The sequence below is a fragment of the Cynocephalus volans genome, chromosome 5, assembly GCF_027409185.1.
Source record: "Cynocephalus volans isolate mCynVol1 chromosome 5, mCynVol1.pri, whole genome shotgun sequence".
Lineage (NCBI taxonomy): Eukaryota > Metazoa > Chordata > Mammalia > Dermoptera > Cynocephalidae > Cynocephalus > Cynocephalus volans.
In genome coordinates, this window is record NC_084464.1 from 55310891 (window position 1) to 55338889 (window position 27999).

Here is a 27999-nt window from a genome sequence, read left to right on the forward strand (position 1 = left end):
AAAGCGTGAGAGATGCCAAGCAGAACAACCTAGCCAACCCTTAGATTCTGGAGATAATAATGACGTTATGAAAGCAACAGAATTTGTGGGTGATTTGTTATATAGCAATAGATATCCAGAAAAAGTGGTTGATCTCTGGATTGTGGGACTATGGGTATCAACAACACTTTTCTATATTTTCCAAGATGTCTACAATGACCATTAATTTTGTTTATAATCAGTAAAAAATTTTATTAAACATAAAAACGCATTCTAATTTTTTTTCATTTCACTAAGGGAGAAACTAGGTTTAAATTTGATTTTGGAGACTTAAGCTAGGCTTGGAGAAAAGCTTTCTGTGCAAGATTTATTAGATACTGGGAAGGATTAGGAAGAGAAATTTAAGTTGATATGATGGAAAGAGTGGTGGCTCGGAATGACGAAACTTGGACGTGAATCTCAGTTTTTCTGGGTGACCTTGAGCTAGCCCTTGCTCAAATTCAGTTTTCTATTTTGAAAAATGCAGCTGGCTGCCGAAGGAAGATAACCTTCCGCAGGGCGCCTGGACCAGAAAAGGCGCTCTGTAAGTGGTAGGTGAATCCTGTGTAATCAATGCAATTATAAGCAGACATCTGCAAGCTTTGTGGAGGGCGTATCCTTCGCTGACACCAGAAGAAACAGCTCCAATAATGAAAATTGCCTGGAAGATAACCACACTAAAAAAAAAAAAAAAAAAAAAATCCCCAAACACTACGTGGCTTTTCCAGCAGTCCGTGCCTACGACGCCGGGCCATGGAGCCTCTAGATCTGCACCTCTTAGGAGACCCCATCCCGTACCGAGGGCCAGAGCCCGCGCCGGCCGGAAGCGGCGGTGTCCGGGCAACCCGGGAACGCTCACCCGCGGGAGCGGCGGGCGGCGGGCGGCGGTCGCGGCCCCCTTGCTCTCGGCTCCCGGCTCTTGGCATTCGCAGTTCGACTGCCAGTTGGTGCGTTGATCTCGGCCACATTCGCATGGGGGTCTACCCTGGAGAAGGGGGTAGGGAAGACCCGGAGGTGGAAAAGAAGGAGGACCACGGGTGGGCGAGGCAGCCAGCCCTGCCGGGGCTGGGGGACAAGTGCTCGCTGGAGCCCTGGGGACATTAGACCAAGAAACACCCGGGTGGAGGGAGCGAGGCTCTGATTGAGAGGTCATCCCTGCCCTCTTGACTTTCAATGGCTTGTGGAGGTTCTGGTTGTTTTTAACTGATACGTTTCTTACAAGGATCTTTTCTTTGACTCTGAGTCGCTTTTAATATTTAAAATCAACACGTGCATAGATGAGTCCATGTACACTGGAAACGGTCCGCGGGACTGTCATCTCCCTTCCTTTTCAAGAGCGACCTGCAACAGAGAGCTGGAGAAGGTTCCAGAGGAAAAAGGCGCTGGCATGACCAAGGTGGAGAGGAGATACAGTTGAGTTCTAAGAAATCGGGAGGGCTGGGTGTGGATTTGGTTGCCATATCTAAGTATATTAGAGCCCGGGGCACCCTTTGAAGTTTAGAAGGAGGTGCATTCAGGAGACCTATCTGAGTTCAGCTTAACACAGAATCCCTGGGTTTCAGGAAGGAATGAGCTCCACAATGTGTGTATGTGCATTTTTCCAGCAGAAAGAGTACATGCAGATGTACACACACACATCATGTTACGTAGAGTAACATCAGAGTCAGATGTCATCAGAGTCAGAATAGAAGGCTTCAGACTTGCAACTCCAGCACTCTCCTCCTAGCTGAGGAGGGGTGGGGAGGCATGTTTGTCTCCAGCTCATGTTAGAGGCTGAGTTACTTCTAGGGACATCCTGTGGTCAGCTTGAACTGGAGAGTGTGCTGTTTGCCAGTTCAGCAAGGAGATTCCTCTTATGCTTCTTGTCCATCAGACAAGTCATCCCATTTATAGCAGCCACAAGACTTTTTAAGTATGCAAGGAAATATGCTAAAGTTTTAGGTGTAATTTCACTGCTTGATGCTCAGGATCATGTGATACTTTAAAATTTTGCCCCTAAAGAAAACAAAACCAAAAACCAAACAAAAAACTTGTAAAGGGGCCCTCTCTGATTCCATCCATAGAGCAAACCAGTTCTTGCTTTGGTGAACTCTCAAGTCCTGTAGTGGCAAATACACAATTAAAATGTTTACATGCTGTGAGAAGGCAGCCACTGTTAAAACCTACTGTGAGAAGGCAGCCACTGTTAAAACCTACTGGCAAAAATTACCATAAATAGGCTGGCAGGTTAGCTCAATTGGCTAGAGAGTGGTGTTATAACACCAAGGTCAAGAGTTCAGATCCCTGTAACTGCCAGCTGTCGAAAAACAAGAAAACCCCTCAAAACTACAACCAAACAAAAAAACTTAGTATAAAAAGTACTGTAAGTAAATGATATAATAAATACCTCAGAACTCACACAGAGTATCAACCTAGAAATCATCTCTGCCCCTGATTTTATCTCTTCTACTTATGTGTGGGTCCCTTCTACATCCCTATACATAAATTTCAGACCTTTTTCATAGGAACATTTCTAGAAGTGAAACCATTGGGTCAAATGGTGTGCTCTTCTCATAGGCTTTGGAGAACACATATGGTCAAATTGCTCTTCAGTAAGACGGGGACATTCCCACCAGCAATGTATGAGAAGTCCATTCCTCCAAGCTGTACTAACCCTGGGTATTTGCAAACTGATAGCAAATAATGGAATCTCATTTTAATTTCAACTCTTTGATTATTAGAATGGATAAACTTCTGGGCTGGCCCCGTGGCTCACTTGGGTGAGTGCGGCGCTGGGACTGCCGAGGCTGCGAGTTCGGAGCCTACGTAGGGATGGCCGATGCGCTCACTGGCTGAGTGTGGTGTAGACAACACCGAGCGAGGGGTTACGATCCCCTTACCAGCCACACACACACACAAAAAAGAATGGATAAGCTTCTAAATTTTTTTTCCCAAATATATATTGGCTATTTGTATGTGTTTTTGTTAAAATGAGTTATCTGATCATATTTTTTGTCCATTTTTTCTCTTTGGGTATTTATTTTCATTTTATAAATTTATAAAAACTCATAATTTTTCATGACTACTAACTCTCTTTTCTATCATGTATGTTTTATTTTCCCCAATTAATAGTTTGCTATAGAAGTTTTAAATGTATATGTATTCAAATCTATGCATCTTTCCTTTATTTTGCGTATATTTGATATTTTTCTTAGCAATAACTTCTCCACCAAAATATTATATAAAATTTCACTTATTTTTTTCAGATGCCTCTTTTATTTTAATTTTTACATTTAAATCTATAATCAATCTGGATTATTCCATTTTGGGATAGGAGTGATTTAATTTTATTTTTATTCTAAATGGTTAATTAGTTGTTCCAGCAATATTTTTTGAATAATCCATTCTTTCTTCCCTGAGATAAAATGCCACTATTAACATATAAAATTTTATTCTATGTTTTCTATTTTGTTCTTTTGATTTATCTGTTAGGGTTTGTGTCAGTACCATCTTGACTAGAGTAACATTAAATTACATTTTATACATTATACCTTATAGCTGTATCACCCCGAACAAGTTATTAGACATCTTTGGGACTCTATTTCTTTATCTGTAAAGTTATTTCTATTTTATTTGTAATTATGGCCTCCTTTTCATTTCTAATACTGTTTACTTATGTTTTAAATTTTTTTCTTGAAACTTGTTTATCTACCTTAATTTTTTTCATGATGCTGTAGTTCTGATAGTCTTTATTTCATTCATTTTTGCTTTCATTTTATAATTTTCATCCTTATTTTGGGAGATTTACTCTTTTTTCCTTATTTCTTGAATTGAAAGCTTAGCTCATTAGTTTTGGAATCTTTGTTTCTGAGCACTATAACCCATCAATTCTAAGATGGATATTTTTCATGGTTTGCATCTCTAAAGTTGGGATTGGTCTCAGTGCTGTGGGCCCAGCAGCAGGTGTGAAGTGGTTGTCACAATCTTTTTTTTTTTTTTTTTTTTTTGGTGCCTGGCCTGTATGGGGATCTGAACCCTTGACCTTTGTGTTATAAGAATGAGCTCTAACCATCTAAGCTAACCAGCCAGCTGATTGTCATAATCTTTATTGTATGAAGCATGCAAAAATGTGTGTCCATAGCTTGGAAGAAAATTCCAAAGGCAACAGAGAAGCACTCGTTTAAGGGATGCTGCATTACCTACTTTCTTGTTGCACTGAGGTCAGTATTAGGTGGAAAATGTGGACATCAGTAATTGAGTTGAAAAGTGATTTCTAGTCAGACTCTTGAATGCAAAGAAGATTTAAGAATGCCTTAGCCAATTTATTTTGCTTATATTTTCCTTCTTTATATGTGCATGTGAGTGATATGTGATGTATAGTTTAATTGGCAGCTTTTGTTCTTTGTGGTACATAAAAGAATAATGTTATTACAATTAATGCCATCTTATAGTCAGTGAAATACCATATATGCAGTTATGGTTGCAACTATCTAATTACGGCTTTAGTTGAGTCCCACAGGTTCTGATATGTAGTACTTATGTTCATTGATCATTAAGCTCCTCATGATTTCCACTACGATTTCTTCTTTTATATGAATTATTTAAAAGTGTGGCTTGATCTTCCAAGTTTATGAATATTTTTTGGCTGTCTTTTTATAATAGATTTCTAATTGTAATGCATTGTGGTCGGAGAGTGTGGTCTATATTGTATTTGTTGATACTTCTTTTGTAGCTTAGTAGATGGGTGGTACCTCCTTTGGCTGCTGGAGACCTGTCCTCGCCTTCTCACAGCTCTGCTTCTTTTCTGCCCCGTCCACTGGGTTTGACTCCATCCCAACTACTCACACCTCAAGCAACCAGTTGGCTCTTACTGTGCCGGGGCTGCTGTAGGCTATGGGGCATATTCCAGAATAGCATTTCCCACACTTTGCTGGCACTAAGAATCACCTGAGGTGCTTCTTAAACATACTGATTCCCAGACTATAGGTCTGGATCAGAGCCCTGGAATCTGCATGTTGAACAAGTACCCCAAGGTGGTTCTCATGACTGGGCAAATTTGGGATATTCTGTGCACTTGGGAATCAGGACGTGAGATGGGATAGAATGCAGCTGCAGTGATGGAGCTAGAGTTTAAGAGGAAGATCACTGCCAAACATGAGCCTAAGAGCTGCTGGGGGAGGGGGACTTACTCAAAGTGCGGGTTCCCAGTCCTCACCTGGAGAGATTATAATTCAATAGGTCTGTGATGGGATTTGGGAATCTGTTTTTTTTTTTTTTTTAATAGGAAATCTGTATTTTTAACAGATAATTTTGATGCAAATTTTATTAGTATGTTTTCTGTCACTTCTAACTGAATACCTGAAACTGAGTAATTTATAAAGAAACAGAATTTATTTCTTACAGTTTTGGGGGCTGGGAAGTCCAAGGTCCAGGGGGCATATCTGGTGAGGGCCTTCTTCTTGGTGGGGACTCTACAGATCCTGAGGTTATGTGGGGTATCACATGGTGAGAGCACTAGTGTGCTCACTTGCTTTCCTTATAAAGCTTCCAGTGCACACCTTTGATAACCTATTTATCCATTAACCCCTGAATACATTCAATCACAATTCTATCACCTCCCAAAGGCCTCACCTTTTAACACTGCCACACTGGGGATCAGGCTCCCATTCAGACCACAGCACAGATAGTGCTTATGCCATACACCCTGTGAAAGCCCAGAATGGGAGGATTTTGATTTTTTTGCAGCTGGCTGGCATGGGAATCCGAACCTGTGACCTTGGTGTTATAAGGCGGCGCTCTAACCAACTGAGCTAATAGGCCAGTCCCTAGAATGGGAGGATTTTGAAAGGTTGAAATAGCTCAGCTGGCCTTTAAGCTTTGTAGAGTCACAGGCAAAGTCCTCTTAAGAGTGAAGGGATTGATGATAGGGTCAGGACTTGACAAGAGTGGAAAAGATATGATCCTCTTGCTATATGAATTAGAGAGGAGATGAATAAAAAATTGTCTAAGTAGCAGTTCTGCTGATAGATGGTGGGAATTGGCAGAGGGCCCATGGTTTATACCATGTACATGTGAAGCATGATACTATGTAGGTGGAATCGTGGTCAGTCTAAAAATGTACTCGAGTCAGAGAAATCTGACTCATTTCTTATTATGTCTTCATATCCGGAGGTTACATTGTATCTATTGAGTTTCTGTGCTGTATGAAATTATGCATAAATAAATGCTATATCTACTCATCTGAATTTTTTTGTGTGTGACTGGACAAGGCACATACCTATATGAAATGATGAGAACAGACTGACTTTCACAAAGTATTTTGTATAGCAGAGTGAAGATAATGGATACACTTCTCTGACAATCACAGGCTTTCAGAACTCCCTTCCTTGTACTTGTCTGTTGTCGGGGAGTTATAATTGTTTCTCATTTATTCACTAAAACATTTATTGAGGGGCCAGCCTGTGGCTTACTTGGGAGAGTGTGGTGCTGATAACACCAAGGCCATGGGTTCGGATCCTATATAGGGATGGCCAGTTAGCTCACTTGGGAGAGCGTGGTGCTGACAACATCAAGTCAAGGGTTAAGATCCCCTTACTGGTCATCTTTTTAAAAAATAACAACAACAACAACAACAACAACAACAAAACCCAAAACAACAAAAAAACCATTTATTGAGCACCTACTTTGTGCCAGGCACTGTTCTGGATGCTACTAAGATGAATAAGAAGTGTGAGGGGAACCCATGGAAGTTTCCGAAGGCAGTTCTTTAGGTTATGATCACCAGTTATATTCATCCGCCTTTCTATGAACAAATCCTTTAGAAAATTTGTTTTATACTTGAGATGCTTAATACAATGTACAGTGATATACAGCTTGATTCAGATCTTATGTCTTCCACTTAGTTCAGAGTAGGTGAACTGTGTGTAGGGGCAAGCAGTTTAGCATAGAGGTTAGGATTTTAGTCTTTTGTGATCAAATCTATTTTCTGTGTGATCATAGGCAAGTTGCTTAATCTTCTGGGCCTCAGTTTCCTCACCTTTAAAATGAGGACTATAAATAATACCTATGTTTGTGGGTTATTTTGGGAATTAAATGGAATAATGTGTGTGAGGTATTAACATAATCCCCAGTACACACTAAACATATGTTAGCTGTTTTTTGTTTGTTTTAATTATTTATAATCTAGGAAACAAGATAAAATGGAAGGTATTTCCAATAATGTAATTAAATGGTGATATCTATGTGTTGCAGGTGCTAACCAGAGTGATTTTCTGGAATCTAAGGAATGCTTCGCCAACACAGCATCCTCTGGCAGAAGGGTCAGCTCCTCATCTTCTGTAGAAGCAGGTCCAAGTGTCAGTGAGCCTTCAGGCCTCCCCAGAATGTCTGCTCACCTGGAGTAAGTAAGGGTGTGCTGAAGAGCCGTCACTGTTGGGGTGAATTCTGACCAAGAAGCCAGCAGTCTGAGAGGTAGCATGACATGCTTGGCAAGAGCATGGATTCCGGAGCTAGACTATCTGGGTTCAAGTCCCAGCCCTGCCACTTGTGTGAACTTGAGCAAATCACTTTACCTCCCTGGGCCTCAGTTTTCTTATCTGTAGAACAAGGATGATACTTCATAGGTTTGGATCCCCATACCAGAAAAACAAAACAAAACAAAACAAAACAAAACTTCATAGGATTGTTGTGAAGATTAAATGAGTTAATACATGTAAAATGATTAGAAGACTCCCTGGCCCACTATAAGTGCTGTGTAGGTGCTTGCTATTATCAAGTTTAAAAACAGATGAAACTAAACTACACATTTTTGGAATACATACATACACACACACACATACATACATACATACATACATAGGTGGTAACACTTAAAGAAAAGCGAATAAATATTTATGCTAAGAGTCACAGGGTAGTGGTTACCTCTCCAGGAAAGGGACACACAGATGATTTCTGGCAAGTGGGGTAGGGGAGAGCTGGCAATGTTTTGTTTCTTGACCTGGATGTTGGCTTTACAATTACTTGTAAAACTGTATCTTATGTTTTATGCACTTTTCTCTGTTTCTATTTCTTTTACAGTAAAAAGTTTTGAAAACCCTTTTCTAACAATTTTTGTTATAATGACAGTAATTTAAGTTCACTGTAGAAAATTTGAAATTATAAAAACAGTAGTAAGAAATAAAAGTCACAATAACGTCACCTATTAGAAAATAAATGATATTTTGATATTAGTTTTTTTATATGCATGAGAAAAAAACTTCATGTTCTTATGCATATAATTATACATTTATCTTGCACAATTAAGATCATAGTATACTATTTTTTTGTGAAACCTGATTTTTAAAAAGATTTATTAAAGATTTTACTTTTTAAGAGAAGTTTTAGGTTCACAGCAAAATTAAGAGGAAGGCAAAGAGAGTTCCGACATACTCCCTGCCCTGACACACGCACAGCCTCCTCCACTACCAACATGGCACACCAGAGTGGTACATTTGCTACAGTTGATGAACCTACATTGACACGTTATAATCACCCGAAGTTCACAGTTTACCTTAGGTTGGTTCTTGGTGTTGTGCATTCTATGGGTTTGGGCAATTGTATAATGACATGTACCTGTCATTACACTTTCACATAGAGTATTTTCACCGCCCTAGAAATCTTCTGTGTTCTGCCTGTTCATCTCTGCCTATTACCATCCACCCCCAGCCCCTGACAACCACTGATTTTTTTACTCTCTCCATAGTTTCTCCTTTTCCAGAATGTCTTATAGTGGGAATCATACAGTATACATATAGCCTTTCCAGAGTGGCTTCTCTCACTTAGTCGTGTGCATTCCTCCATGTCTTTTCACGGACTGACAGCTTTTTAGTGCTGAGGAATATTCCACTGTCTGGATGTACCACAGGGTTATTTATCCATTCACTTACTGAAGGGCGTTTGATAAAACGTGCTTTTTCACTGAACATTACATGGAGAGATTTTCTCATAATTTTGAGTGTTTTGTAAGAACAGGGTTTTCAATGTTCTTACATGCTGGAGTGTCAGACAAATAGACTCCAATTCGACCAGTGCCCTATAGTTTTAGAGAATTTGCTGTTGTAAATATCACTGTAGTGAGTATCCTTCTACATTTGTCTTTTGCCTGTCTCTGGCTATATCATAAAGGTAAATTCCTGAAAAGTAAGGGAAGTCACTCAAGTGATTCTTTTCATAATAAAATCTGCTTCAAGTGGACTTGCTGCCCCCATCACTGGACATGAAAGAGGCTGAGATAATTCTTAAGCTCTGCTCCTTTAGGTCCTCTGCAACAGACGTATGTCACTAACAGTGGCAGCGGATCCATGCATTGGGAGGGAAAGACAGCCCAGACTGTCAAGTTCATACCCTGGAGGATGGGGAACTGGGCGATTGGTGCCAGTTCTGCACTCATAACTCCATATATATAGGTCTCTTTTATCTTTCATAATGCCTGACATACAGAAGACCTAATTCAGTAGAAGCATGTGTACCTGAAGCTAAAACTTCAGCCTAGACATAACCCCAAGCTTCAGATTGATGTATTCAACTCTTCCTAAATATTTCCACCTGGATATGAACTTATCAGCATCAACATGCCTTGACTGAACTTATCATCACTCCTCCCCACAAACCAGATCCTCCTCCTGTACCCCTGTCTCAGTCGATAGTCTTAGTGTTCATGCAGTCCCAAAGGTATAGACCTAGGAGTCATACTTGTCTCCTCCTATTCATCCACTTGGGGATCAAATCCTGCAATACTCATATCTTATAAGTCCGTCCCTTCTATTTCATCTGTATTACCACAGTCCCACTCGAAGCTCCAATTATCTCTTGCCTGGCCCATTGTAATTCTCTCTGTATTAGCTATCTATTGCTGCATAACAAACCACCCCAAACTTAGTGGCTTAAAACAACAGACGTTTTTTATCTCACATTTTCTGTGGATTGGGAATCTGGGTGTGATTTCGCTGGTGCCTCTACCTCAAGGCCTCTCTCATGAAATTGCAATCAAGGTGTTGGCCAGGGCTGTGGGCTCATCTGCAGGCTCACCTGAGGGAGTATCCATGTCCAAGCTCACTCACGTGGTTGGTGGCAGGATTCAGTTCTCCACTGGCTATTGGGACTGGGAGCTCAGTTCCCCACTGCCTGTTGCCTGGTGGTTCCCTCAGTTCCTTGCCTCCACATAAGACCCTCGCAACATGACAGCTGCCCTCCTAAGCAAGCAAGCAAGAGTGCACACAGGACAAAGCCATTCTCTTTGTAACCTAGTCTCGGAAGTAACATCCATCACTTTTGCTGTATTCTGTTTGTTAGAAGTGAGTCACGAGGTCCAGGCCATACTCAAGGACAGGAGGTTATAGAAAGGAATAAACACCAGGAGGCAGGAATCACTGGCAGCCATGTCAGAGGCTGCCTACCAAACTCTCTCCTAAATGACTCCCTGCCTTAAGTCTTGCATTCTTAAAGGCTATTCCTTGCACAGCTTCCAGAGTTTTCTAAAACAGAAATCTGATCGTATGTGACCATGTCATGTCCTTGCCTATGATTATTTAATGATACCCCCTTAAAGTGTGATAAAGAAGAGTCCAAGCCCCTTCACAGTGAGTGCAGGTTCTCCAGATCTGTCTTCTTTCTCTTCTGCAGTCTTATCTCCAACTGTCCTGCCACATCCACATCAAATTTCTTTATTTCCCTGCTGTTTCTTCCTTCTGCACCTTTGCTCATATTGTCTGTGCCTGGAGTGGTTTCTCCCAGTGCCCTTTGCTTGTGTTCACGTATTGTAGGAGCTGCTCAGCTCCCCCTCACTTCCCTAGTGGCCTCACCTGTGCTATCCCCCTTTTCCTGGAGAGCTGTTTTCCTCTCCTCACTACCCAGTTTTAATGAGTGTTCTGAACGGGAGGTGTCATCTTCTTACATGACTCCGCTTTTTGCCTGTGATTGACTTAAGGGAGGGCACATGATTCAAGCTGGACCAAAAAGAGTTCTTTCCTGAAATTTTTCACATTGGAGACTGGGATAAAGATTGGCTGGAAGACTAGAAGAATTTGAATCTGAGGCTCTCAGTGACCTTGTTGTCCTTGTGAAGAAACATTTTTTGCAAATGGCAAAAATGAAGCCAAAATGTCAAACAAGTGGGGACCAGCAGGGGAGAATGACAGTTCTGGAGACATTGAGACCTGACTCCAGTTGTCCTCAGTTATACCTGTGTCATGGGAACAAATACATTCCCATAATTGCTTAAACCACCATGGATTTCTGTCACTTTTGTCTTGATTGATACATGTGGTAAATTTATACCCATCTTTTGAGACTCAGCTCAGGCACACCTCCTCCATAAAATCTTTCCAGATGTCCGCTCTGCCCATTCAAACCTAACTGGATTAGGTGTCCTTTCTGGGTGCACCTTTTTTTTTTTTTTAAAGATGACCGATAAGGGGATCTCAACCCTTGACTTGGTGTTGTCAGCACCACGCTCAGCCAGTGAGCCAACTGGCCATCTCCATATAGGATCCAAACCTGTGGCCTTGGTGTTATCAGCACTGCACTCTCCCAAGTGAGCCACGGGCCGGCCCTCTGGGTGCTCCTTTAATTTCCTGGAAAGGTCTCTATTACTGCCTTGACTTATTCTTCCACAATCATCTGTGTACATGTCCATCTCCTCTCCCCCTGTACCCTAGGCTCCTTGAGGGCAGAAACTGTGTTCGGTCATCTTTGGATCCCCAATGTCTAGAACTGCCTGCCACAAAATGTACTTAGATAAATGTTTGTTGAATAAACAAAGTAGGCGGATACTTCTTTTGTAAAGTTTCCTTTATCCTTGCAATCTTTCCCACACAGTTTGGTCAGAAAAGCCTTTCCACCTCATATTTAGGAGAGACATATTTTACTGCAATGTGAAAATTATTATATATTCTGAGTTATTGAACTCAGCACTCCTCAAATTAAGAGTTCTTTATGATTTTTAGGAAACATAGTCTAAAATTAGGAGATCTGGGCTGCTGATCCAGCTCTGACCCTGGCTACGTGTGTTTTATCGTAGAAAGTCATCGTCTCTGAGAGTCCATTTCCTTTTCAAATGGAAATTATTATATTGGTCCTACCTACAACACCTGATTGTTAGTAGGGAGTGAACAAGACAAGCAGTATGAAGTTGCTTTGAAACTAAGTGATGCAATATTATAAAAAAGCTCCTATGACTTGATAACAGATAACTATACCTGAAAACATTGTCCAAGGCCAACTCTCAAATGCAAAGACACTTAAACCAGAAGTCATTGCTTTTTCTGCTGATACTCACAACAGTTTGCTGTAGGCCTTTTTAACAGCTAGGAAGTTCAACACTAAATATAATGCTCCCTTATTATAACCACTTCAGTCTAGGTTTGTTTTTGATTATTTGTTCCTTGTCTCTATATACTTATTGCTTTTTTATTTGCATTTAATTGTATTATTGAACATGCATCTTTTTTTGGTAACAGATTTATCAAAACATAAATCACATACTATATAATTCACCCGTTTAAAGTGTACATGGCTTTTAGTGTATTCATCACCACAATCAATTTTAGAACACTTTCTTCACCCCCAAAAGAAACCCGTACCCTTTAGCAATCACCTCCCTCCCCCATCTCTCTTATCCCTCCAGCCCCAGAAAACCATGAATCTACTTTTTGTCTCTACAGATTTGACTATTCTGGACATTTCATATGAATTGAATCATCAATATGTGGTCTTTAGTGGCTGGCTTCCTTTATTTAGCACAGTGCTTTCAAAGTTTATCCATGTTGTAACATATATCAGTATATCATTTCCTTTTACAAATTATGGTAAAACATAACATGGCATTTGACATTAGTGGCATTAATTGCACTCATAATGTTGTGTAGCCATCACCACTCTTTCCAAAACATTTTCATCACTCCAAACAGAAACTCTGTGCCCATTAAGCAATAATTTGCCCTTCTCCCTTCTCCCCAGCTCCTGGTAAACTCTAATTTATTTTCTGCTTCTATGAATTTACCTATTCTAGATATTTCACGTAAGTGGAATCATACAATATTTGTACTTTTGTGTCTGGCTTATTTCATTTAGAATAATGCTTTTAAGGTTCATCCATGTACCAGACTTCATTCCCTTTTCCGGCTGGATAATATTCCATCGTATGTATATACCACATTTTGCCTATCCATTCATCTGTTGGCGGATGCTTGGATTGTTTCCACTTTTCTGGTATTATGAATAATGCTGCAACAAACATTCACATACAAGTATCTGTTTGAGTCTCTGTTTTCACTTCTTTTTGGCATATACTTAGAAGTGGAATTGCTGGGTCATATGGTAATTCTGTGTTTAACTTTTTGAGGCACCACCAATTGTTTTTAAACATGTGTCTTTTGAATATGTTTAAGTCCCCTCAAATATGCTCAGGGGCTTTTATAGAGGAGGAGGTTTAGTTCTCATAAGTGAGGACAATTCTAGTGTAAGATATGTATGATCAGGTTCTAACTAACTGCCAGTTTAAGCATATAGGAAAATCTAATCCTGCTTTCTTTCCAGCATTGCTGCAGATTTGGATCAGAAATCCTCCTCCTCACATTCTGATCACTCATCTGAAACGTCAGTGCCTGAAGTCCGAAAGGATAAATATCCTAAGGAATTCAGCTTGCTTAAGTTGCAGACAAGTGAGTAAGCCAGAGACCCTCCTCCACATGCCTCTGTGCCCAGGGTCTTTTCTGAAGTCACTGAAGACCCACAAGTGCCAGGCATTTGACACACTTCATCTGTAATGGTCACAACTCTGCTGTAGAGCTATTGTTATGAGTTTTTAAAAAGTGAAATGCCTTTATATAAAAACCATAAAAGTCTGCAGCAAAACATTAAAATAATATGGAAGTATATAGAGTGTACAAATCCCTTCCCCAGTATTCTCCAACAATATCGTCATTCTGCCCCATAGCTGTGAAGAGTTGATATATATTTTTCCTGAATTTTGAAATGTATGTGTGTATGTATGTATACACACACATATATACATATATATAAAATAAAAGGTTGTAGTATACAAACTGTTTTCACTTGTCAGTAAATAGATCATGGACTTCTTTCTGTGGCAAAACATATAGACGTATGTGGCTAATATAGACCTACCCTCTTTACAGAGAAGGAAACTGAGGCTTGGAGATCTTCAGTCACCCATACAGGTACACATAGCCAGGGAGTATGGTGATGGGATTAGAAGTGAAACCTGCCTGCCTCCAAAGCCTGTGTTCTGACTTGGCCACCTCAGAACCCAAGTGTTTCTCAAGCAACCCTAGAGGTGCTAGAGGATCTTTTATTGCTTAAAATCACTGTTAGCAATCTTACAGGAAAAGTATCAAATGATGAAATAAAGGCACTGAGAGGTCCAGTAATTAGCCTGAGGTCACACAGCAGCTTTTCTCATTTGACTTATCATATATACACATGTCTCTGTGTCACTGTAGTGCTTGTGTGTGCTGTTGTTGCTGCCACCACCTTGTTCCATCCACTTGAGATGCCACAGTTGGCCCAGCCATTCCCTGGTTAATGGCATTCTATTTTTCCTATGTGGTTCTCAGAGTGAGGGTTGGATCATAGGTGCTTTTAAGACAGTCTCTGAGCTTCCCAGCCCATACATAACTTCTAGACATAACATTGGCTTCATTTTTGAAGGAGGGAGTAAAAAGGAAAAATAAATGAGGCCTCAAGTAGCTTTCCCCTGTTTTCTTCCTTTTTGTTCCTAGTCCTACAGAGGTTGAGACCACCCCTGATGTAGAGCCAAAGAATTATACATGTTGATAAAGTGTATTCCCCAGCCAGATAGTGCCTGGGGAATTTTTACAACTTTTTGTTATTTAATAGCATTATGAGGTTGGGAGTGGTGCTGATGGGAGGATTTCTGATGTCTTGCAGAAGATGGGCAGCGTCCTGAGTGGACGTTTTACCCGAGGTTTAGCAGCAATATCCACACCTACCATGTTGGAAAGCAGTGCTTCTTTAATGGGGTCTTCCTCGGCAACAGGAGGTCTCTATCAGAAAGGACGGTGGACAAGTGCTTAGGGAGGAAGAAATACGGTAATGTCTTCCTTCTGGACCTTGACTGTGTGATGCCCGAAAAAAGTCTTGAGTCATGATTCAGTAGGCTCTGCATTTCACAGCTGGGAGCAGCCCTGTGGGGTAGCCATGTCACCCTAGTGCAGCCAGAAAGATAGAAAAATGAAGAGGGACAGCTGGCAGGCTACATATTTTGGCAAAGAACTCACGGCATATGCTGATCCACATTTTTGCTTTTCTCTGAATTTCATAAAATGCTAATGTGGCATTTAAGTCATCAGATAAGTTCTCTTAGATACTTATTAATAGAAACCCTCATTGAAGTCCGAAGAAAATAATTTGTTTCAATTAGATGCTACCTGTTGTGTGCATTTAAAGTGTATTTTATATACTTGATGAGGAAAACACCCATAAACATTAGCTTGTAGTGCACATTGTTATATTGTAGCTTATTTAATTAAAGGGAATTGAGATGAATATCTAAATCTATATCTGTATATAAGGGTTTTCAAAAAGTTTGTGGAATGATTCTTATTATCTTTTAATCCCATTTTCCCCTGAACTTTTTTGAAGTACCCTCATATATATATGTATATCTCTCCTTGGTTTGTAATGTGGTGAGTTCTCTGCCACAATTTACCCATAACAGAGGTACTGAAAGACCCCGAAAGGTTGCTGAGTGCCAACGAACCATTTACGGCCTACTCTTCAATAGATATACCCGTGCAGGAGGCAGCCATCGCTTCAGAGATGAATAGGATTGCTATCGCAGGAACACAAAGACAAAGAAGTAGAAAGTTCTCAGTTTTGAGTTTTAAAGTAGACATTTAATCTCATAGCAGCAACAAATAGTTTTGAGAATTGAGGCTTTAATTTATTTGGATAGAGAATACACGAAAAGCCATATGAGCTGAGCTGGAAGAGTGCTCACTGATATGGGAGTCTTTAAGGAGTCCTGTACCTGCATTCCTGAGCTGAAAGTATTTATCAGAAGTTAACGAGATTATTATGGTGACCCAAATCCTAATCCTAACCCATCACTTCCCTCCTAACTCTGAAGTAAACCTTATCTTGAATTTTGTGGTTATTATTCCTCTCGCTCCTTTCCTTTCCTTTCCTTTTTCTTCCTTCCCTCCTTCCCTCTCTCTTTCCTTCCTTTTTTTTCTTTCCTTCTTTCCTCTCTCTCTCTCTCTCCTTCCCCTTTTCTCTATTCCTTTTTTCCTTTTTTTTCTTGGTGATTTTATAAATACTGAGTAGATGCAAAGGTATATTTATGAAATATTTGTTGAATGTATAGAATAGAATACTACTAATACTTATGTGCTTCTCAATCCATATAAGAAATGGAATCTTATCTTTACATTTGAAGTCTCCTGTATGCCTTTCCCTGAATACTGCATTTTTCCTCCCCCTGCTCCAGTGATAATCCCTATTTTACATTTTAAAACTTTTTTTAAAGAAAAACTTTTTATTAGGTAAATTTCCAAACTTGTCAAAGTAGAGAGGATAGCATAATAAAACCTGATATGCTCATTCACTTATTTTCAATAATTATCAACCTGTGGCTAATCTCGTTTCTTCTTTACCCTTACCCCCAGGAATTATTTTAGAGCAAATTCCAGACATCGTATCCTTTCATCTGTAAATATGTCATTATGTATCTCTGATAGATATGGGTTATTTTTATTAACATAACCACAGTATTGTATCATAATATCATATCTTTAAAAATTAACAATAATTCCTTAATATCATCAAATATTCAATGTTCAAATATCCAATTGTCTTATAAATGCCATAATTAAAAAATGTTAAGTTTGTTTGAATCAGAATCCAAATAAGGTCCTCACATTGAAATTGGTTGGTATATCTCTTAACTCTCTTTTCATATACAGGTCCTCCTCTCTTTTTTTCTTGCAACTTATTTGGTGAAGAAACTAGGTCATTTGTCCTGTAGAGTTTACCACAGTCAGGATTTTGCTGATTCCATCTCTTGGTACTGCTTAACAGGTTCTGTTTTCCTATATATTTCCTGTAAATTGGTAATTGGATCTACAGCCTGGATTTGTTTCAGTGTGTTTTACTTCTCAGGTGATGTGCGAAGACTTCTTTAAACATCACATGCAACGGTCGTTTTCCATTTCTTCTCTGCCTTGATCTCACTGTAGCACTTGATACTGTTAAGCTCGACACTGGACATGTCTTCCTTTGTGAAATTTTCTTCTCCCTTGTTTTTTGGTTTTTTGGACAAGATGGAGAGGCAGCGTCAGGAACTGCCAGCCAGCTGCCATTTTGAGCTGGAATGCAACACATTTACTATGGGAAAAAAAATCAATCAAAATATATTTAAATAATTGTTGACTAACTATTGCCACAGAAGAAAGAGTAAAATGCTATCTATGGTTATAGGTTGTAGGGAAATAGGCCTGAAAATATAACTTTTCTATTGTGTAGCCCTTCCTACAGTATAGCTGCTTACTCATTTAAGTTTGCTTCTTTCTCTTGTAAACTGCACTGTGGATCCAGTAGCACTCCAGGTCAGCTATCTTCCAAACAGTGACTTAAGGAACATTTCTACTTTTACCTTGTGATTTTCTATCTCGACGTGTGGTTTCTAAGGTTGCCATAGTAGGGGAAAGATTTGGAAGGTTACACATCAGCTGCTGAAATGCTTCTTCTTAGAAAGGGCACACATCACCTCTGCTCACAGCCTGTAGGTCAGAACATGGCTCCACCCAAGAGCACTGGGGCACAGAAATTTTGGACAGAATATGTTATTTGATTTGGTAAACAGTTCGCTCCTTTGTATGGTTATTTGTCTTTGTGGTTATTTGTCTTTTAATGTGTTTGTCCCATTTCCTACCTTCTGAATCTCTTTACATCCAGAGTGGATGGTCTGTCTAAAAGCATAAACAAGCATTAGAACAGATCATGAGGTATTTTGGGTCTATCAGCTATTGATACACAGTGGCAAGCACTTTGGGATGATAACTTGTTTTTTGTGGAGTACTCAGAAATTAAACCAAGGTCCCATATTATATCTAATTACTTAAACAAATGTGTTATATCACAAGTGTTGTGTCAGAGATTTTTCCCTAAAAGTAACTTCATACTTAAACCCAAGCCATTGGATCTTTTTCTACTTGCTGACATTATCTTAGAAAATCTTTTGCAGTAATATATTTCTAAGTGTTGTCCTCAAATCACCTGCATCATAATCATCTACAGAATTTGTAAAAAAGGCCAGTTCCGGGAACCGCTCCAGATCTTCTGAAACAGAATTTCTTGGGTTGGGACCTGGGAAGCTTAATTTTTAAAAAGCTCCCTAGGTGGTTCTCAGTTGTGCTAAAATTGTATGACCGCTGTTCTGTAATGTATGGCATTTACCTTCTTACTGGATTGTTTATCTCCTTATTTCCTTGTCTTGTTGCCCTAACTTAGTAAGATTCCCCAGGGAGAGCTTTATACCTTAGCTCTATGTATTTTATATATATATATATATATATATATATATATATATATATATATATATATATATATATATATATATATATATTTATTTATTCATATTTTTAAAATATATTAAATATATTTATATATTTTAGCTCTATATGGTATTATATTTTTCAGATTAAAAAATAATTGGGATGGAGGGGTATTAGTCCAGTCTTGATTTCAAATAATAATAATAACTGCTACTATTTCTTGAATGCCAGTAATGTGTTCAGATCATTCTCATTTAGCATTTTGATAAGTCTGCAAATTAGACATTTGAAATAAACAGTTTATAAATGAGTTTACTAAGACTTAGGGAGGTTAAATAAAATAGCTCAAGGGCACAGAACTAGAAATTGCAGCATTGAATTTGCACTCAGGTGTTACTGACTACAAAGTCCAAACCCTTCTTGCCACTTCTTGCTGTCACTTGATCTTTACTGGTCTATGCCTTGGTTTGGGATTCAAAAGATGTGCTCACTGCTGTCTTTCTGCTTAGAACCCAGCACCCCATACTCAGCAGGCACTCAATGCATGGGAGTAGTTAATGCTATTTCACTACATCTAAGAGCAAATATAAAGTTTATTTTTATTTTATTTTATTTTATTATTGAATCATAATTGATTATACATATTTTTGGGATTCAATGTTGACATATGTTGATCAAATCAATATTACTAGTATGTGTATTTTTACAAATTATACTTATTCCTTATGCCCTTTGTCCCCTCTCTCCCTATCCCCCTCTCCCCCCCCACTGAGAACCCTAGATTTCTTCTCTCCCTTTGAAAGAATAATGGTTACTCTCTTGATTTGTTGCCTAGATAATCTGTCCAATGCTGAAAGGTGTGTTTAGGTCCCCCAATATTATCACAGAGCAGATGCTTCTTCTGCCACTCTGGAAAGGGCTTTGTGGAGAGAGACATCCTCTTCTTTTCTTTGGTCTCTGCTGGTGACTCTCCTTATGTCAATGCACTCCAGTGGCTGGTGGACCATCTGCCTGGTGGTTGTGACATCTAGCCACTTTCACAGCAGCTGTGGTTACTGTGATGGCTGTGGTGGGCCACCCACATGCAAGTGATGTTTTTGGCATGCTCCTTGGTGCTAATGGTGTGCCTGGATGTGGGAGGGGGATCTGGTCCTCAGCTCCATGCCCCAGGCCCTTGGGCAGGGCCCCAAGGTGCTGGCAGTGTGCATGATTGTGGGTGGGGGTCTGGTCCCCAGCTCCATACCTCAGGTCCCCTGGTGGGCCCTGAGGCACTGGTGGTGTGCCTGGCCTGGAACTAATTTTTTTTGTCCTTTGCTTACTTTTAAAATGGGGGAACTTCCTGTGGGAACCAGTACTTGAGCTGTGCGGTTGAGCTAAGTTGCTGCTTTGCTGCTAATTCCCTAGGGAAGACTTTTTGTGCAGCTCAGGGTTTAATGGTTGACCTTATAGGTAGTTCCAGCTCTCCATAGACTGGTGCACCTGGGTTGTGTAGAAACTCTGATCTGGGCCTGAATCTTTTCATCAAACTGCACCCGATGCAATTCTGCATTTCTGACCAGTCTCCTCTGAGTGGTCCTGTGCTGATTGGGGCATGGATCAGCTGTACTTGCTGTGTCCCAGTGTTCTCCCGGTGACCCTGTCTCTCTCACTGCCCATGCTCCAAACATTTCCCATGGGAAAGGCCCTGCACTGGTCCCTTGTATTGACTCACCAGCTTCTGAGTGGCTCCCCTTTTTCAGCTGTTCTGGCTCCTTGCTCCTGCATGGGTCCACAGGAACCCTATTAGTGGTCTTACTGTCCTGGGGGCTACCAAGGTCCTCTTCTCCCCTGCTGCCTCCAAGCAGCTCCATCCAAAGGGCACAGCTGTGGCTTTTGCCGGCTCCTGCTCCATGTGCTCAGCAGTTCCAGCCTTAAAGCAGCTGTGGCCCAAAACGCTCTGAGCAGTTTTTTCTTTCTCTCATCATGGCTTCTCCCACCTTCATGAACTCCGTAGGTCTTTCCTCCTCTTCCCCTGAGCTCCAGTGGCCCCAGGTTGGCTGTTGTTACATTTTTATAGTTGTAAATTGGTTGATTTGTTGGAGAGAGTGACACTGGGGACCATCTATTCCACCATCTTGACCTGAACTCTGCAAATATAAAGTTTAGATACAGAATCTTAGGTATTGAGAAGGTTTTTGAAAGAGGAAGGTGAAAAATTAAATACTCCAGTAACTCAAAACTCCTTCCTGTTGTATAGATGGCTTTTCTGAGTTAGCAAGAGGATATGTGTAGGTAGGAAACAGCTTCTCAAAAATCTTGCCTAGCTCTCCCTTTGGCTTGCATCTTGTGGGTACAGTTGAATTAATATAAAAACAAGTCTTTAAAGAGAGAGAGAGAAAAAGAGTCCTGTTCATTGGGTGTGTGACAAGGAAGGAGGCCATGTTCCCAGCACGTATCCCTGCTTCTGAGCTCAGGCTGGTCAGTCTCAGAGGCTGGGCTTGTTCTCTTGGCAGATGAGTCTGATGTCAGGTGTGTGGGTTTCAATGACCATCCTGTACCAGCCTGACTCCTCCCCAACTCCTGTGATTAGCTTCTTGTTCCCAGGGAACAAGCAGGGGCTGAGCTGGTGTCAGAGCATCAGATGGGTAAGCAGGGCCTGCTCAGCAGCATTGGACCTTCTCCTGGCTTCTCTTCACCAGGAGAGCCACTTCCTTCCACTGCCACATGGCCCCAGTGCTTGATGCAGAGGAGGAGCAGGACACTCATGAGCTGATTTCCTCCTGAGACCCCCTCAGAGAGGCAGAGCACCAAGTATGGTTGCTTCTTGGGCTTTCTAGAACTCAAGGATTCAAAGTGCATTAAATGCTCAGGAATGAAAAGATTAAGTCAGAGATCTTGCGAATCATTGCAAAGATACCTCCAATCCACTGTGTATTTTAAACCCAAACACCCCATCTGAACCTAAGCCTATTTTTCTTTTCCAAGGTGAACTAAACATAATAACAATTTTTAGAAAATGTCTCAAACGTAGGCTCACACTTCTATCTTCATCTGCTCAAGGCGAGGTACTCACAAATAGAACTTTAAAGAAACCTCTATGTAGCTTATAATAAAACACTAAAATAGCCTATTTCCATTGTCATGTCGATACAGCAGATCTATGGATTATCTTTGGCCTTGTGTATGATTTTGTTTTCAAACATTTTCCACAGATATTGATCCCAGGAATGGAATCCCAAAGTTAACTCCAGGGGATAATCCGTACATGTATCCAGAACAGAGTAAAGGCTTCCACAAGGCAGGATCAACTCTCCCACCTGTGAATTTTTCAATGTAAGTGTATTCTAATACTCGAGTTACTTAAAGTTATCTTTAAAGAGATTGTGTCTCCCTCTACTATATATAAGTTATATTTTGAAAGGGGCATATCTGAACAAGATATGACTGGGTGAAAATTCCTTAAAAAGTTCATCTTTAGTTAATTAGTATATGCACACATTAGTGTGTGTAATTGAAATTATACACGGGATCTTGACTACAATAAAGTGGTTATTAATTTTGTTTCAATTTTTATTATCGCAAGTTTGAAGACTTGAATTTTCATACTGAATCAGATTGTTGGTTAGTGACTACTATGTGGGTTGACTTAAACTTGGAACTAAACTTAGACCAAAGTGACTGAGGAGAACACGAGGATCATTAAGTTAAAAGAAAAATAGTTAGTGTATTAAATTTTAAATATTATTTTAAAAAGCCATGTGGGATTTAATGATGTTAACTAAAAATGATCAAAAATAATAAAAATTGTGGCCTTTACAGTTTTGAAGCTCGTACTTGAAAATTAAAACTGAAAAATAAGACATTTTATTGACTGTGATGATGTACTGATCTCTTTGCTGTAGAAGCCACACAATTTTATGGTTGCCTTTTCTGTTTTTCAGAATGCCTTATGAAAAGAAATTTGATACTTTTATTCCACTTGAGCCTCTTCCACAAATTCCCAAGTGAGTTCTCTCACCGTGTTTTATATTTTCCCATCTTTATGAAAATATCAATTATTTATTATTTTCTCTTGTGGAGGAGCCTGTAGACAATCAACCCACAAAGACCTTTTGAATGCCAGCAGGAGTGTGGGGCAGTCTGTAGGGAGGGTGTTTGGAGAGACACGTGGAGGCCAATGTCTGTGAAGTCTGGCAATTGGGATGGTCACATACGCAACAGATGTGATTGACAAACTACCAGAGGCTAGGTATGTACCACAGGAGAGTTTATATGGAGTAAAAAGACCAGGAGCCCTGCTTTCCAGAATATGAGAGTTTGTGGGAAAAGAAAGACACATACTTAAATGATTGCAACCGGGGAGAATGGTTAGAGTTTCAAGAGGCAGAGAGAAAGCCAACAGAACACTCCTGTATTTTGGGGGAAGTATCATTCCTCTAATGTCATACTTTTGCTCAGCTCCATTCCCTACTTCACTTATTTCTGACCCAACAAAAGATATTTTTCTTTTCTTTTTTTTTACTTCCTAATACAAAACAGTCTCATAGTTGTAGAAGTATGAGTAGAGTGGGCAAATGTCCCAGAGTCTGATCCACCAGGGTTTAGCTGGAAGACCAAACTCTGGAGTTCAGTGGGAATTAGGGCGTCTCATGTCTGTACTTTACATTTTTTATAAACACCATTCTAGAATATTCAAAATAATATTCTAAACGCCATCACACTACCCAACTATTTTAGCTTTCATGCATTGCCTTTCATGTGCAAATATGTTTTTACATGTATAAATCATAGAATAGCAATGAGTCTGGTTTTCTAAAAAAAGTAAGTATGTTTTCTAAGAAGGACAAAACATTGTATGCAAGCAAATTCTTCTGTGCTGTGGCCAGTAAGAGAATTGGGAGATTTAGGCCCTTTCCTCAGGGGACAGTCACCCTGATGAAAAAGTCTACTAACTAGTTAGTCATGGCAGGAGACACATATGCTCCAGTTTCAGCTGCAGGATTTACCATTCATTGTTTTCTAGATTCACTGTTTTCTTCTGCAGTGTTTAATTTGCTGTAAATCTCATCTAGTGACGGTTATATTTTTAATCACTAGAAGTCTCATTTGATTATTTTTTAAATCTTTTCTTGCCTCACTATTTTCATGTTTTCTTCAAATACTTGAACATAGTTATAATAACCATTTTAACATTTCTGTCTGCTAACTTTCTGATCTCTGTCACTTCTGGATCTTTTTCTACTGACTGACCTTTCTCTTGGTTATGGCTCACATTTTTTTGCTTCTTGGCATGTCTAGTAATTTTGTTTGGATACTGGACATTATAATCTTCTGTTATTGAGTGTCTGGATTTTGTTGTCTTTTTAAAGAGAGTGTCAGGCTTTGTTTTGGCAGATAGTTCAGTCACTTGCTGTTTGGTTTGATCCTTCTGAGGCATGTTTTCAAGGTTTCTTAGAACATGTCTAAAATAGCCTTTACTCTAGGGATAGTTTAACCTCACTACTAAGGAGTGGCCCTTTCGGGGTCTCTACTGAATGTCTTGAGTGATAATGAGGAGTCTTCACTTTAGTTGATGAGAACTCAAATGATTTTTAGTCCTTTGTAAGCCCTGAGAATCATTCAGTTCAGTTTCCCAGTCACTCTATTGTTTGATCTTGCTGTGTTCTGCCCTACACGTGTGTGTCTTTGTATTCAGCAAAGACTCAAAGCGGATGCTGGGCAAATTTCTGAAGCTCATTTTCCATATAGCTCCTTCTTTCCCAGAAATCTGCCCTGCAGCTTCCAGCCCTCTAAGATTCCCTAAACCCTGATCCAAATTTGGCTCCTCAAACTCAGAACACCCTGTTCTGCTTGGGATTGCCCATCCCTGCTCTGTGGTCTTGAATGTGCCTCCAGGCAAAAGCTGGGTGACCACAGGTCTCTCTTTATTTGTTTTCCTTTTCTCCAGGATCACAATTCTGCACTTTCAGTTGTCTCATGTCTGACAGCAGTTTCATACATTTTGTCCAGTTTTTTACTTAAGTCAGGAGAGTAAATCTGATCCCTCCTATCCAGTTGTGGCTGGAAGCCAGATTCTTTGTTACCTATGAATAAAAATTGTAGGTTTTTATTTTCTTTCCCAAGTTATTTGATGAATCAGTTTTGTATGACTACATTGCTCTCACTAAAGTCACTCGTATCTTTAGATATTGTATTAATTGTGCTTAGAAATTTAAAAATGTTAAATCTGCAAATGCAACAGTCCAACTTTAAGATAAGGACAAAATCTGATAACCAGATATCTTATATGATTTGCCCAAGTCTTCCCCAGCTAGTTGGTGACAGTGCCAGAATTAGAACAAAAATTAGGGAGATGATTTTTACATATTGAAAAGATCATATAATTTGCAATGTGTCTACAGGGATTATCTAATCAACTCAAAAGATATCTATAGAAAACCATTTGTGCACTTGGCCTACAGGAAAGTGGTGGGAAAGTGTTGAGGTGATGGAAGCAGAGGGCACAAAGAATATGATATGATGCTTGTTTCAAGGCTCGTTGTCTAGTGTGGGGCACCAATAAATGCGTAATTATGAAACAATTGAAAGCGAACATGGTACAGTGTGTGCATAGAGGGAGTACACCGGTGGGAAAGTTGGGAATGTGTGCGAGAGGAGGAGGTATTTGATCTGGGTCCTAGATGATAAGTTAAGTTCGCCATCAAAAAATAGAAGGAAGGACATTATAGTTAATGGGTCCTCCAAGGAAAAGAGTATTATGGTATTATCTATATTAGTACACTTAAGTTTTATTTTTATCCATTTTAACAACTTTGAATAGGGATGCATCTTACAATCAATGTAGAGAAGGTGCCATTAGTTAATGAGACTGTTTCCACAGGTACTTGAAAAGAAAGTGTATTCTATTTAATCAGGATGCAGTTAGATATATACCCAGAAGACTGAGCTTATTGGTTATGTTGTTTAGTCCCCATATTTCCTTATTTATTTTTGTCATCTTGACTAGCTTAGACTGAGAATGGGTGTGTTAAATTGTCTGAATATTAGAGTGTTTTTGACTAATTAACCTTTGTTTTTAATTGTGTCTTTTAGCATTATAAAAACATCTTTATTTTTCTCATTTAATATTTTTTGTCCTAAATTATACCTAGCCAGGTATTAAGATTACAACACTTATTTTATTTTGTTCATTTGACTAATATTCTTTGCCTATTCTTTTGTTTTTAGGTCTGTCTTTTTAGATCTTTGTTTTAATGTCTATCTTTTAGACATAGAATTGGATTTTGCTTTGTGAGCTAATCTGAAAATACATATTATTTTATCTTATTTTATTTTATTTTTTAGCTCCCTCTTATGAATGAGGACATGTGGTATTTCTCTTTCTGTGCCTGGCTTATTTCACTTAACATAATTTTCTCTAAGTTCACCCATCTTGCTGTGAATGGTAAAATTTCATTCTTTTTTATGGCAGAGTAATATTCCACTGAGTATATACACCACATTTTCCTTATCCAGTCGTCCATCGATGGACATTTAGGTTGGTTCCAACTCTTGGCTACTGTAAACAGAGCTATAATAAACATGAGAGTGAAGGTATCCCTTTGACATGAAGATTTCCATTTTCCTTTGGGTGTATACCCAGTAGTGGGATTGCTGGATTGTGTGGCAGTTCTATCTCTAGCTGTTTGAGGAATCTCCATACTGTTTTCCATTATGGCTGCACTAATTTACAGTCCCACCAACAGTGTAGGAGGGTTCCCCTTTCTCCACATGCTCATTAGCATTTGTTATTCTCTGTGTTTTTGATAATACCCAGTCTAACTGGGGTGAGATGATATCTCAGTGTGGTTTTGATTTGCATTTCCCTGATGCTTAATGATGTTGAGCATTTTGAAAATGTTTTCCTTTAATAGGTGAATTAAGGCCATTTGCGTTTATTGATTTGACTGATATATTTGATTTTAGTTCTATCACATTGTTTTGTTACATTTTTATATGTATTACATTGTATTTACTGTGAGTCACTGTTTGATTGCTTCAACAAAAGTTAAGAAATTCTTTCTTTTGATATTTAAAAATGCTTGTGTTTTGTTTGAATAGTTCTTTATGCTAATATTTTTATATATTGCCCTTAGTCCTGCTCTTCATACCTGGGCTTCTACTATCTGGCTTGTTAGCTTTAAATGATAACCTTGACTCCCATCTAGTACCTATGTGGTAACCCTCTTGCAGGGACTTCCTTACCTCCAGAAATTTTATTCGGGCATTTTCCGAGTCATGGCATGTTACTCCTGAAAAGTACAAGAATTCTAGCTGCCAAAAGATAAAAGAATTCTCTATCTCCCTGCTCCGACCAATCCCAGGAGTCACACTTCCTGCTCCCTCTTGGAACACACACAGGCAGCCCAGCATGTGGCCTTTCAAGTCTCAGTGCACCTGAGAGAACTCTGGGTGTCTGCATTAGCCAAGGTCCCAGCAGAAAACAGAAAGCACCCTCAGCCGGAATTTTGACAACAGCTTAATGGAAGGGACTATTTACAAGTGTGTTGGGGGAACCCACACAGGAAGGTGAAGCACCCAGAGGCTCACGACAGTGGAAAGCTCTACTACATCTAGGCCTGAAGAAGAGGGATCTTGGTTTGCAGAAAAGTGAGAGCTGGAGCCTGGAAGAAGAGCTGCCCAGCAGTTGTGGCATTGCTGAGTACTGTCACTGCCAGAACTGGGGTGTCATGGGAAATAGGGCAGAAGTGGGGGAACTAGGTCAGAAGTACCCCACCCTCTCTCTTCCCGCCTTCTGATCTCCTGTTCGCTTCCCATTAGTCAAGCCCAGCTCAAACGCAGGGGCGGGAAGGAGCCGAAGTGATGCTAGCTGCAGGGGTCATGGCAGAGAAGGGCCCAAAAGAGATCTGGACTTGGGGCAGGGGCAAATGGTACAACAAACAACTAACATAGTATTTTATTTTAAAACTGGTCTCCTAAATTGGAGGTCTTCTTACTTTTGGAGCATGTAGTGCCTTATCCACTCTCACAAACACAAACTCAGAGTGTTGTCTTATTCCTATAGCTTGCCTTTCTGGGTGAAGGAGAAGGCCAACAATTTGAAGAATGAGATAAGAGAAGTTGAGGAGCTTGACGATTGGCAGCCAGCCGCACCCTTAATGCACATTTTATTCCCTTCTGGTGGGTTGAAGAACCTTCATAGACTAGTATAAAACTGGAGGAGTCCAGAAGAACAGGCATTTGAGAGGCTTCACAATGGAGAGGAGAGAAGGCAGAGCCTCTCCCGGAGTGGATGTGTCTTCTGCCCCGAGGTGGTCCCCTGGGCAGATGTTATTGCCAAGCATCAAGGGTCGAATGTGTTGGTTGAGAACTGTTAGTCTTGTAATGGAGCACAATCTTTAACTCCGTGCCTCTATCCACAGGTACTTTGGACTTTCCAAGACAATCCTGA

The 27999-nt window shown here is 39.8% G+C and overlaps 1 protein-coding gene across 1 annotated transcript; it reads left to right on the forward strand.

Annotated features, from left to right (window-relative positions):
- Positions 1-771: 771 nt before the first annotated feature.
- SPATS1 (spermatogenesis associated serine rich 1) lies at positions 772-27999 on the forward strand. The gene is made up of 9 exons (XM_063098308.1): positions 772-1059; positions 1241-1430; positions 7249-7396; positions 13570-13694; positions 14944-15105; positions 21761-21881; positions 22490-22552; positions 27613-27728; positions 27971-27999. Exons 1-9 carry the CDS (start codon positions 772-774, stop codon positions 27997-27999), a joined length of 1242 nt encoding a protein of 413 aa, XP_062954378.1.